Consider the following 13,956-nt stretch of genomic DNA (forward strand, 5'->3'; position numbering starts at 1 on the left):
GTATGAGAGTGGTGCCATGCAAACTGACCCACTTCTGTCAGCCTAGCGGCTGTGGGCATCCTCCTCCCCCAAAACCAGGCCCAGGTTTCCATGTGGTTTGCATTTTGCTGTCATAGTTTTAGTGCAACCATTTCATGAAGCCATGATGAAATTACGAGAGAAAGCAGGTCACAGACTCTTGAACACTCACTCCTCTGTGTCTCAAGAGAAAAAGAAGAATTTGGAATAGCTGCTGCCTATGTGGGTGAGCTGAGCTGTCTGTTACTGCCGAGCACATCTGTACACTCTGCAGAAACACCCCTGTACAGGGATTTCCTAGTGTGATTTTGGTGGTGGCAGATGAATGTTTTCTAAAGAGTCTGGGGACTGAATCGTTGTCGTTAAGTGAGATCACTTGACTGGCTGATGGGAACATGCTCAAACGCTTTGTTCTATCTATCTTTCATAATTGCTTTTCTGAAATACAAGAATACAACAATGTGACTAGTAAAGGCTATATACATAAAGGTTTCATGTAAAATTCAGCTCTTGTGTAGCCATGAAGTTTACTTTTATATAACTGATTTTTAATTACACACCTGGAGACATTTGAAAGGTGTCTTGAGATATCCAGGGAGTGCTGAACTTTCTGCCAAAGCAGCTGATTGTTGGCCATAAAAATTACTACTGCTTTGAAAACTTAAACTGTTGTCTATTTTCTGTGCACAGAGGCAAAATTTTAGTTTTAAGTACCCTGGTGATTTCAGTCTGGACCCTGAATGTGCCCTATAACCTGTCTCTGAAAAGACTTAATGTGCTAAGACATTTGTATTAGCTTGACAGACGTTTGCTGGCCATCTATCACCAAACTCATCAAATTCAGAGCCAGGCCAGTAGCACACAGAGATATACCACTTGAAGCAGCCTGGGCCATTTCTTTAAGATAAAACCAGATTAACAGTGTATTTTATAGCAATTCAGGTTTGAGGCTTACTCAAAAGATGTTACTCATAAAGTGCAAAGAGATGCAAATGCCCAGAGGAAATGTAATTGGGTTTGGTTGCTTTTTTTTCTTTTTGGTTTAGTTTTTCATCTTTGTCTAGGTTTGAGTCTGATTTCTGCTTTACTTAGTGCATTAAAACTTCTCTAAGTCATAGACTGAAGAAAACATCTGAGTGTGGTTGATCTGCTGACCTGGTGGTGAGAGCTGAAGAAATAATTAATGTATTGGAGCATCTTTCATCTGAGGATAGGCAGTGAGAGCTGGAAACATCCAGCCAGGAGGAGAGAAGGATCAGGCAGGTCTTATCAATGTGTATAAACACGTGAGGAAGCCGGAAGTAAGGATGAGATCCAGGCTCCTCTCAGTAGAGCCCAGTGGCAGGACAAGAGGCAATAGGCACAAATTAAAGTGTGTGAAATTCCATCTGGACACAATAAGACAGAGTTTTAGAATCATAGAATCATTGAATAGTTAGGTTTGGAAAGGACCTTAAGATCATCCAGTTCCAACCCCCCTGCCATGGGCAGGGACACCTCACACTAAACCATATCACCCAAGGCTCTGTCCAGCCTGGCCGTGAACACTGCCAGGGATGGAGCATTCACAACCTCCTTGGGCAACCCATTCCAGTGCCTCACCACCCTTACAGGAAAGAACTTGTTCCTTATGTTCAATCTGAACTTCCGCTGTTTAAGTTTTAACATGTTACCCCTTGTCCTGTCACTACAATCCCTAATGAAGAGTCCCTCTCCAGCATCCCTATAGGCCCCCTTCAGATAGTGGAAGGCTGCTATGAGGTCTCCATGCAGCCTTCTCTTCTCCAGCCTGAACAGCCCCAACTTTCTCAGCCTATCTTCATACAGGAGGTGCTCCAGTCCCCTGATCATCCTCGTGGCCCTCCTCTGGACTTGTTCCAACAGTTCCATGTTCTTTTTATGCTGAGGACATCAGAACTGCACACAGTACTCCAGGTGAGGTCTTACAAGAGCAGAGTAGAGGGGCAGGATCATCTCCTGCGACCTGCTGGTCACGCTCCTTTTGATGCAGCCCGGGATATATTTGGCTTTCTGGGCTGTGAGTGCACACTGAAGCTGGCTCATGTTCATTTTCTCATTGACCAACACCCCCAAGTCCTTCTCCGCAGGGCTGCTCTGAATCTCTTCTCTGCCCAACCTGTAGCTGTGCCTGGGATTGCTCCAACCCAGGTGTAGGACCTTGCACTTGGCATGGTTAAACTTCATGAGGTTGGCATCAGCCCACCTCACAAGTGTGTCAAGGTCCCTCTGGATGGCATTCCTTCCCTCCAGCGTATCAACCGAACCACACAGCTTGGTGTCATCAGCAAACTTGCTGAGGGCGCACTCAATCCCACTGTCCATGTCAGCGGCAAAGATGTTGAACAAGACCTGTCCCAGTACTGATCCCTGAGGGACACCACTCGTTACTGGTCTCCAGCCAGACATTGAGCCATTGACCACAACATTGATGGCGTGCGGCCATCCAGCCAGTTCTTTATCCACCGAGTGGTCCATCCATCAAATTGATGTCTCTCCCATTTAGAGACAAGGATGTCGTGTGGGACAGTGTTGAACGCTTTACACAAGTCCAGGTAGATGACATCAACTGCTCTACCCCTGTCCATCGGTTCCGTAGCCCCATCATAGAAGGCCACCAAATTGGTCAGGCAGGATTTCCCCTTAGTGAAGCCATGCTGGCTGTCACCAAGCACCTTGTTGTTTTTCATGTGCCTTAGCATGCCTTCCAGGAGAATCTGCTCCAAGATTTTACTGGGCATAGAGGTGAGACTGACTGGTCTGTAGTTCCTGGGGTCATCCATTTTCCCCTTCTTGAAAATGGGGGTTATATTTCCCTTTTTCCAGTCTTTGGGAACTTCACCTGACTGCCATGATTTTTCAAATTCTGTGAGAATGACCAAAGATTGGTGTTTTGGAGAGGTTAAGAGTCCCATCTTTGGAGATATTCAAAACCTGACTGGGCACAACCCCAGACAACTGGCTCTAGGTGGCCCTCCTTGAGCAGGCGGGTTGGACAAGATGATCTCCGGGAGTCTCTTCCAACCTCACTCATCTTTTGTTGATGCTCAGCCAAGGCAGTTGAGGAGTACCTAAAGAGGCACTGTGTAGTGTAGATGTGTCATGGGAACAAGTGTAGTGATTTTGTGTTTAGGGATGAGAAAGGCACCAAACTGACATCCAATCCTAGGTGTCCAATGTTTTTAGCTTTCTTTACACTATCCCAATTTCAGCTACGTAGGTTTTTTTTCCCTAACCAGAGCAGTGTATGTACAATATTTAAGCAGGAGCTTTCTGTCAACTCTTGCTGAAACTGGTGGCAGTGAATTCTTGGGTGCCTATGTGCTCAGTTTGCATGGGTAATTTAGGTACCTGCATCTGAAAAATTGGTTTGCAATTGTTCAGTAATTATACAAAATCTATAGCAGCTCCAAAAGTTCCTAAATAATAACAGAAGATTATACGAAACAGTGTTTAAAGACTGGTGGGTATTTTGCGCTTACCTACATGCTTATGTTCATTACAACTGTGTTTAGAAAACTGCAAAATCAGTTTTGGAGGATAGGAGCTGCTCTGTTCCAAACTTCTCTCTCCAACAGAGGCAGCAGTTATCTCATTTTTTTTTTATGTCCTACAGCAGTATTGTTACCCTCATGTTTTGGAAAATCTCAATAGGCTTCATTGTTACTCATTGAATCACATTTCTGAACACAAATGCTGCTGCTCTTTGTGCAGATCTATTATTTTTCAGAAAACCAAAGTTAATTAATGGATAAAGGAACAAAAGAAATGGTATAGTCTTAAAAGACAGCGTAACATTAGCATCAGCTAAGCAAATATGAGTAACATTTATAGGAAGTACACGACTAATTTAGTTCTAGTTATACTAACAGGAAATAAAATAAACAGAAATGTGAAAGGTGAGAAGATTCAGAAGTAAGAAACTAGACAAAGCTTTTTATGGATGGAGATCGGGAAGCCAATTAAGCTGCAAAACAATGAGTAGATATGATTGTTACTTTAAACAGACTAACGGAACTTTGCAGCAGTAGTAGATGTATTGACACAGATCAAAAGAATCTAAAATTCATAATAGCTACTGAACTCGTATAGATCAAGACAATTCCATGGTTCACAATTAGAAGGTGAAGAAAGGATCTCTTTCAGGCTGGTAGTGTCATGCAGTCACGTGTAGCACAGGTCAACACAAAACCGTCTTCGAAGGTTAGTCCCCAGCCAGGGCAAATAAGGCAATATTTTCTTTAATAAGGTGGCTACTCTCTTAATTTTTCTTATTCTTTCTTCTTAGTTATTTTATTTCTCATACATTCTCATTATAATAAACTTTACACATTTTTTATTAATGTAATACATGAACTTTGGATGCGTTATCAGTATTGTATTGTTTCTTAAGTATTCATCGATTCAGTACATCTGAAAGTTTCCACATGTAGAGAGCTCATTTCCTTCAGGCCAGTCTCCTTGAACTCCCATGATTCCCAGCCTAGGTCTGGAAGTCAACATGCTTGGTGGTGTGTTTCACTGTTGTCCCCAGACAAGCTCTGGATATATCAGGTCCACTGCCATACCAAACTTGGAAGATCTTTTCTGTCTTCATGGCTAAAAGAGCTGGAGCCTCCCCAGATTTGTTATTTCCTGTGCTTCATATAACTTTAAAATACTGAGCAATACCAGCTTGTTTGTATTCTATATTATTTATACAATAGCTATATGAGTGCCAAAGTGACACTAAAATCCAGTGTACAAAGCACTATGTGACACCCCCCTAAAAAAGACCATCTTTGTTCTGAACAAGTGACAAATGAGGAACTTAAAGAATATTGACTATCGTATGACCAGTAGTTAAGACAGCATATCAAAAAAGGTGGAAGTGTAACTGATTTTACAGGATCAGATATTCAATGGTACCTACCATCCTTCTACGACAGTAAAGATAGGAAAGCCCTATGTCCTTTCATTTTTAGCTTTTTAAGATATGGTCACGATGCATCTGCATCCATCTGTATCCTTTTATATTACTCAGTTGAAAAGTTAGCTAATTCAGTAAGATGTTTGCTGATTCACATGCAGAGGTGTCTAGTGGCCCGTGCAAGTGTCACTGCTGCAGCCCTCTGAGCATGATGATTAGAGCTCACAGGACAGACAAAATGAAACTTATGGGCTCAAGGGTTTTTCAACAAGGTCAGAGGTTTCAGAGATGTTGAAAATTATTGATTTTCTTGTGAAAAGCTGTTACAGACTGGCTACATGACCCATTTACTCCATTTAGAGAAAAACTGTTGACCAGGGAGTACCACATCTTGGGGAACCCAAGGCAGTTTTGCATTCTGACTCTACTCTTGCTATTGCCTGAGATCTTCCTCTAAGAACAAACTAAGTTTAAGTGGCTAAACTGCTGTCCACATACCTTGTATGCTGAGGTTTCATTCACCTTCTCTGGGAAGCCTGACAGCGTTTAGAAAGTTTAAGTGCAGACCACAGTTCAAATGAGACCTTAATGCACATAAGGCCTCAAGTCTATCATCTCCACTTTCCAGAAGTCTAAACTCTTCTCCATATTTTGGTCCTTTTTGTCCTTCGGCCCCATCAGCACTTAATGCTCCATATGATGTATGGATGGTTCTGTGTTAAAATACTCCCAGACCTGTTACAGGACGGAACCTTGAAGCTGGATGTGATTCCATCTTGGCCTGGAGGCTGCACACGTGTTTGTGTAAATGTTCAGTGGGATTAAGGCTGGAGTGACTTTATTGTCCAGCTTGTCTCACCCTTCCTCTCAGTGCTGGCTCACTTTTATTATCTTGATGGTGGTTATGCACATTATTTCCCAGTTCCTGTGGCTCTCAGTGGGCTCCTAAAGCAACTTGATCGCCAAGCATGCTCTGGCCCTTGAACAAAGCCCTCCGTGCAGCTCTCACTTTTAGACTAAGCAGGCTGCTGCTTCTACCAGGCAAATTCTGCCCTGGCAAAAGCCTAATACAGAGATAAAATAGGCAACAAACACTTTGCTACTATCTGCTGGGCTCCTGGAACAAAACTCTTTTCAAAGACTGGACATTAAAGATTTAAAGGCAGTGTGGTCCAACTTCCATACAGATAACATAGAGGTAAGATTTCTAATGTTCTTAGGGTAAAAAGACTTTTTTCTCTCCAGGCCATCACCTTTCAGAAAAGTGCTGCCATAAGTTTTGTGGAAAAATTAAAAAAAAAAACACAACAAATTCAGACATTTGATATACTTTGTTACAAAGCCAAACTAATGAGCTCAACCTCTTTTTCCTCACCTGACCACCGCTTAAATGAAAGAAGACTTCTCACATGAGAGGAAAGTTCTTTCTTGGAAACCTTGACCCTGCTGCCAGTAAATATGGAGGTATCGTTTAGAAAAACGTCACAGATGATTGTGGTCAAATTTGTTGAAAGTGGAGCAAGATGTATAAAAAAGCACAGTAACAACACTGATCAGCCAGCACACGAGCAATAGGTTATCTACGTGAGCATCTCAGCACAGAAGCCGCTTTGAGGGTTAACAGAATTAGGTTAACCTCTGTCATCTAACCAGTATTGCTGTATCACATACTCTGCTGTGAGTGTAGAGGCATGAAGATTTGGGAGCGAAGATGAAAGTATATTCTATTTTCAGATCTGGGCATTTTTTAGTTCTGCTTTGTCTTTTCACTGTGGAAAGCAAAAAGTCACCAACAGTGAAGCATACCTGCCGAAAAGGACTCCTCTCCCAAGTGACAGAGAACCTGTATATCAAGGCAACTAGTTTAAAATCATCTGCTCCTGTAAGTTGATTCCACTAGTTGAAAAGTTTATTTTATTTAAGGATGCTTCTTTACAAGCCTCATTACTGAGTACCTGGAAACTTTAATAAGCTGAATGATCTCTACAGTCCTGAGAGACAGGGTAATGCCGCTAGCCCTTTTGTAAAGATGAGGAAAAAGAAGATGCATAGAGAGGTGGAATGAACTTGCCAAGAAGTCTGACATGGAAGAAGTTTGCAGCTAGGTTGGAATTGGAACACAGATTTGCTGAGTCCTCATCCTACGTCTGAATAAGATGATGATGATGATGATTGCTACTAAGTTTTGTACAAACCAGACTTAAAACTCTCTCTCCCTTCTTCTGCTTAGGTTAATATTAGCACATTATATTTTACAGAAGGATCTGATCAAGAACACGAGACTGCTTAAAAAGACAACAAAAATGCTGTTTATGGTAAGACTTATACTACTGGTTTTCCATTTTCTTACTTTGATTTTCTTTTGGTCAGTAGAGATAGGAATGTGTGATCAAAAGGAATGACAGCCAACACAAAAACCGCTTGTGTTTAATTGGGAAGGACATTATATTTATGAAAGCCATATGTTTAATGAAGTCCTCCACTTAGAGTGTTACCTCTACTCTGTAGAAAGGGATATTCCTCTGTGACAGAAAGGGAGACTTGAGCATGGTATGAGGAGAAAGAGGTGGATTTGGAAAGACGGCCTGAAGACACTTCTCTCTAGGTGGTTGCCGGGGGGGCTTTCCAAGGCAACCTGGGGTAAGGGTGTTTGCTGTGTGGGTAGGGGTGTGCCTGTGGTACCACTTGCTCCTCCTGTGAGTACCTGGATTTGTGTGATCCTCCTCAGCAATGCTTTCAGGTATCAGCCTATTCACATGAGGGCCACGGCCACAGCTACCATCCTGGCAGCACAGGCACCTTCTGCTGTGGGTGTATAGTACCACAGATAGCTCAGGGCTGCTGCAGAGAAGTTAGGACACCCAAGGAGCTGCTTTGGGCTTTCACCTCTGCGCGTAGACAGGAAGAGGGATATCAGAGTTACCTAGCATGGGAATGAGAAACTAAACTTGCTGTGCCTATTTGTAATTGACTACAAGTGTGTGAGATATTTTAGCTTCCTGAACACAGAGATCTAGTCAGCAGGACCACGTAAGCCAGTTTAGCCTTTAGTAGAGACCTACTGGCCTTTGAATTCCCCTGCCTCTCATTGATTATGTTGGAAGTGAAGGCTCCTTGCTTGCCTGTGGGACTTCCACATGGACACCTGCATTTGGGTGGGTTAATCTGCATCTGTATTATCCTCCTAGTGGGAATTTCTCAGCTGATGCTTGGTTCCATTGCCTAAAAATAGGCATACAGCTGTTGGAAATGCCTTTGGGTATCTAAGAGATCCCACAGAACAGGCAGATACGACACGGGATATACAGGATGACTGATCTCTTCTGGAGCAGTAGTTGGGGATGGGTGGGATACCCTACAGCATCTCAAATGGTATGGGGCACTGACACAGAGAAATGGAACAATGACTCCTACAATTTGGCCAAGACAGTGTGGCTTAATTCCCCAATTCATCTTCCATTTATTCTTTGTTACCTAGATTTGTTCCTGACACTCCTGTTCATGGCTGGTCGTACCAGTACTCCTTTGGTTGCCAGCATTCTCCTTGCCTTTCCTTCAGAAACCACAGGGGTACACTGAGCTCTTTAAAATGAAAAGAAGCAGTCCAATGGGATACCAAAATTTGTAAAAATATTTTTTATTGATCTTACCCTTTCTAAACATGCATAATTTTACAAGGCTGAAGTTTTAGGCCAAAGTGGACTTGTGAGATTTTAATTTGGCAACTCTTTACCTCCTTTGTTTTCAGACAAACTGCAGTGTTCGAAATCAGCTCCTCTCCTTCTATGTGAAAAATGTTTTCAATCATCTTGGAGTAGGAAGTGACAAGTTGTACATTATTAGTGCCTTCCAAGTCTTGCAAGTGAACATGAATGCCTGTGTGAGTATGTTCCTGAGAACCAAACTAACTTTATCCAGATGAAAGGCTAGAAAAGGGTTCCATCACAGCTTTTCAGCAGATAACAGAGGGTGATCCAGAGTCATGGTGTGCCTCAGATCACAGAGGACAAAACTTCCTACTGGGGCTGGGGAAGTTTAACACCGCTCATTTCCTCATAGAGTGAGCTTGCAGGGAGCAGGCAATGTGGTGGAGATACCATGGAGACAAGCCACTTCCCTGCTGCTGCTGTTGCCTTGTGCTGCCCTCTCAGCACCAAAGCTACAAAGAGACAGGGTAATCACAAGAACTGTGGCTCTTCATGTTTCTGTGGTGTAACACTGGTTATGCTTTCCGTCTTCAACAGCATACCCACTGGATGTGTGTAATCCTTACTCACATGTCATATCTGCTCCTTCATACTGAATTTTGACAGAGCTGGTGGTGTCTCATAAGCAAGCAGTGGCTGCAATTATGAAGCACATTGGAGCAGTTCCCATGTGTTGACTATGCCTGCAGCTGCAGCAGGTTGTCAGGGAGTGATGCTGCCCACTGGCAAAATGTCCCTAGAGTGGATCCAGGTGACTCAGAGAAGAGGCACTTCACCAACACCATTGCATCACCCCACCCTGTAAATTATAACAGGACAATAGTTAGAGCACACTTTTGCCTGTACAAATATGCGTACTTGCATATTATAGACACCTAGTATACTAAGACAATACCAACACTTGTGTCATTTTTCATCTTGTTCTTAAGGATAGATGAATAACCACAGAGTGTGCCTTAAAACTTTATCTCCTAGGGCAATTTTCTTTTCTCCCCTACACTTGCAGTCCTCACAAGTCACAGTGTCTCAAAAAATGGAGCTTGACTTAAGGTTGAATATAGCGATGTATATCTAAGCAAATGTCTACAGTAATCCTTAAAAAGTAGGTGCAGGATGAGAAGTCAATGAAATGGTAGTGAATTAAAACTGTATGGTGTGTGTATACTACACATATTGTCTACATATACACTACATGTGTATATACTACTATACACATGCATATACTACATGTGTGGTAGCATGAAAGAAAGAAATCAGTTCTACATGCACACAAATATTTGCAATGCAAAAATAAGCAGCTTCAGAGGGCTCTTGGCAGTTGTAGATCAAAACACAACTGGAATATTTGTATAATGTAAAAAGATTCAAATCTCAGTGGTAGAAAACTCAACCAGTTTTCAGGTTCTGAATTTGAAACCATGATAAATAGTTGCAATTTACTATCATTATTCACAGCATCCATCACAATGTGCCAAAATTTCAGATACTGTATGCTATCATATACTTTACAGAGATTTCATTCTTGTCCAGAAAAGCAATTACACCCTATGCAAGTGCCAGGACACACTGAGGAGTTCAGGCTGTCAACTGAGACTGAATTCAAAATATCAGCTATTCTGAAATACCACCAGTGACTGGAGTTTCCTGTATAACTTCATAATACATTTGTTTCTGTGCTGTGTATAGACAAAATGCTGCAGAATTTTCAGAGCTCCTGCATTCTTTTTCATAATTAGTGACAATGTTTTACTCAACACAAGTCTAAACATAATGATATCCTTTTCTGGACCTTAAAAAATACTGGTAGTAGAGAAAAGACTTCCTCTTGTAGTAGAAAACCAGTAGATCTTTGAGAAACAATGGCTTTCCATGATTTTTTAGGACACATTTAATTTCTGGAAACTAACTTTTCTTAAAGAATTTGTATTCTTTACAAAGCCAACAGTACAAAACCATGTGAAAGAATAATAAAAACCGTGAACAGAGTGAAAATAATGGATCCTTTTCTAATACCAAGTTTGGGATTTCTCCATCATATTATTCCTCTATAAATTAGCATACTCATTCACCCATCTGCATAAGCCCTTTAATTTTTGTGTCTAGCCGAGTTAGAAGTTATTATCAGAAGGGATTTCCACCATGGCAACATACTTATGTAATGAATTGTTACCTTTCAAGGATAAAGTTCTTTATACAATTGAGGGAAACAGTGATACCTTTACATACCTACCCACCCTATATCCTTTTGTAAACTCATGCTCTAATTCAGCCAACTAGAGGCATGCACCCTATTTAAAAATCTTAACAATATCTGTCCCCAGACCACTTCCAAAGACTTTGTAACATATTATTGTTATGGTTCTCACCCTGCTAGCTCTTGCTTTTGTCTAAACAAGGAAACTTGAGTATTTTCCAATGATTTAGGAGTGCAAGTCCTGTTTTTCAGAAATACATAGCGTCTAAAATCTCTAAATCTCTAAATTCTGCAGGGAAATCAGGTTTTTTTGGTTTAGAGTATGACTGCATGGCAAAGGGAACAGACGTTTTCCTTGGACACTGGGGCATCTGCCTGCAGCACCACTGACCTATTTACTTGCTTGTGTGCCCTAGATGGCAACATTGCCAAGAACAATATGAAGTTGCTTCTGAGGTTGAACTGTTCCTGCATCAGTAGCAGATTATGGAAGTTTCTTCTTGCATTTGAGTAGAATACATAAAGGCAATAGATTAACTGCAGGATTTTTAATCGTTGCTTTATTATTGTAGTCAGAGCTTGTAGACCTTGAGCAGAGATTGCAGAATTGCTCGCAAGCTGGCTTGCTTGCTTGCTCATTTGTTTACTTGTTCTTTATGCAGGAAGATCAGAGTTTGTAATGTGTATTACCACTCAAGCTAGCATAGTCATTTAAAGTCAGTTCTGTTACCGAATGATTTCTGTGGAAATATGCATCATACAAGCTGATCTTAACAACAACAAAAAGCCCCAAATCAGAAAGAACTGCCCTAGTTAGAAGACTTTAAAAGGTTTACAAATAAGGGTTCCTTTTATTTACACTTTTTTTTCCCCGTGAGGTGACTTTAAGAAGCTCAAAAGGTAACTTGAAAATGTTTGTGCACTTTTTAAAAGTACTCTGTGCCAGGTAGAGGGAAGGACTAACCGTCTATTTTAGCAGAGACATGTCTTTTCATATGAGTTGAGGACCTTTGCATTTTTTCTTTTCAAACACCTTGCTCGTAGATTGGAAAGCATCAGATTTTTACATTTTTTTCCCTTAAAGAATGATTCTCCCCCTTGGACAGTCTGGAGAGCTGGGAATCAGCAAGATGCGTAGCTCAGAGGGCTCAGTCTGGCAGCTCCAGAGAAAACCAACTGGAATAGTTTTGGCTGGCCAGCATTGGTCTGCCAGAGCTGGGTGATGAGGAAATGGGCTGAACCCAGCGTGACACCCTGGGGTGCCAAGTGTGGGGTGGGTACAGGGCAGCCCCTGAGCACTACCTACTGGCTGCTCCCTCAGCATTTGCTCTCCTGCAGCCCCCTGGAATGGAGCACCGACCCACTGACACTGTCAACTATGTCCTGGCCAACTGGGTTAAACCCAGGGTGCAGCCTCTGGGTCCTACAGGACGAACTGATTGACTCTTAGTTTCCTAAAACCAGTGTCCACCCCAAATCCTACAGTGATAACACAGTCATGCGTTTCTGATACCACAGCAGAAGTAGATGGACACCAGAATTTGCCAGTAATAAGGCGTTGTTGACTTATTTGGGTGGGATGCCTGCGGGCTGGGTAAGGTCTGGCTAGCAAAACTCCCAGGGACCTTAATGGAAAACTTAGCTTGACAAAAAGGGTGCAGGAATAGCCTGGAATTAGCCAGACACTGTAGGAATGGGGAGGAAAATAGGGAGAAGCATAAAATAACTTTATAAATGTATTTGAAAGGTTTACAGAAATGTGAGAAATTGCCTTCTGTGCTTTACAAAGGTCTTTGGCCCTTAACTTTGCCTTCTCTGAAGGTTCAAAGTTAAAGAACCTTTAAATCTTACAGCTAGGAAGCACTGTGCAAAAGCTGTAACTGCAACTGATGAAAAGATCCCTGAGATAAATAGGAAGTGTTTAACAAGAACATCTTCATGAGTGGTGCGCATATTACAATTTTCTGTGCTGTGAACTCAACAGCACATAGGTAAAATAACACATTTGTAGTAGCAGGAGATGCTAAAACGATGCTGAGTTCACACATTTTACCAGTAGTCCTGTGGTGCCACACTGTGGGTTGAAATCTTCCTCATTACTATGTATCAGTGTCCTCGCTGCAATAAGCTCTTTCGGTTTCTTTTCACCCCTTCAGCTTCCATGTGCTCCATCCGCAAGGTTAACTTCTGCAGTCAAAAACTTAAGGAAAGCATTTCTTAAGGTAAGAGCAGGAGGCACTGGCTCCCAGCTACACTGTTCAGGGGCTGTGGGAGGTTTCTTTTCTGATACCTTTTCTTCTTGATAGCTTGGAGAGAAGGGAATCTACAAGGCCATCCATGAGCTGGATATTCTCCTTCCCTGGATTCAGGAATACATACAAACCATCATATGAAGAATGAGGAAGTGACAGAGAACATGCTGCTTCTGTGCTAAGGACAGATCCTTACCCAAAATGCCTGAAAATCAACCAAGAGCTGGAGGTACAACAGGCCTACCAGTGACTGCATCCCACTGAAAGAGATCCTCTGTAACACGGTGGTGTAAAGAACAATTTTCAAGAGCTTTCATGGCTCGTCTGGCATATGAGCTGAACCTGTCCTGCAGTAGAAGAGCATCCTCTGGAGCAGTTACAGCATGCTGATGTACTTCTTGTCCTGCCTGCCTCCCACCTGCTTTACAGGCAGCCCCTGGACACATTGCATGAGCATAACTTGAAATCTGCTAGATTCCATGCGCAGACACAATGTCCCACGTGCAGTGGACACGATCTAGCCATGCCTTGTGCTACCCTGTGTGGCACATTTTAAAGCAATGAGGACCACTTCTGAAAATCCCTCCCCTAAGATATATGTCCAATTTTTTTGCTATAGCTATAAAACAGTTTAGCTATATAACATTTTTTGTTATAGCTATGTAACAGTATACACAGAGGATACACAAGCTGTTCTACATGTAAATAAGAAAATTATTTACTGTTCTTACTATTTACAATTATATACTGTTTATCATTATATTACTAATTTAAGGTAATAATTGATCCTTGATAAATATATTCCAATTAATGTCAACTTTGGTCTATGACTCATTCATGTTCTTCAGATATCATAGG

General features: G+C 41.9%; 1 protein-coding gene across 1 annotated transcript; it reads left to right on the forward strand.

The window, feature by feature from the left end:
* Positions 1-6,656: 6,656 nt before the first annotated feature.
* IL26 (interleukin 26) lies at positions 6,657-13,753 on the forward strand. The gene is made up of 5 exons (XM_061467077.1): positions 6,657-6,827; positions 7,204-7,260; positions 8,694-8,825; positions 13,003-13,068; positions 13,153-13,753. The coding sequence occupies exons 1-5, from the start codon at positions 6,657-6,659 to the stop codon at positions 13,237-13,239; spliced, it is 513 nt and encodes a 170-aa protein (XP_061323061.1). The 3' UTR covers positions 13,240-13,753.
* The last annotated feature ends 203 nt before the right edge of the window (positions 13,754-13,956 follow it).

The sequence above is a fragment of the Pezoporus flaviventris genome, unplaced genomic scaffold, assembly GCF_033815535.1.
Source record: "Pezoporus flaviventris isolate CSIRO_AGI_PZ_B2104156 unplaced genomic scaffold, CSIRO_AGI_Pfla_v1 ptg000045l, whole genome shotgun sequence".
In the NCBI taxonomy this organism is placed as follows: Eukaryota; Metazoa; Chordata; class Aves; order Psittaciformes; family Psittacidae; genus Pezoporus; species Pezoporus flaviventris.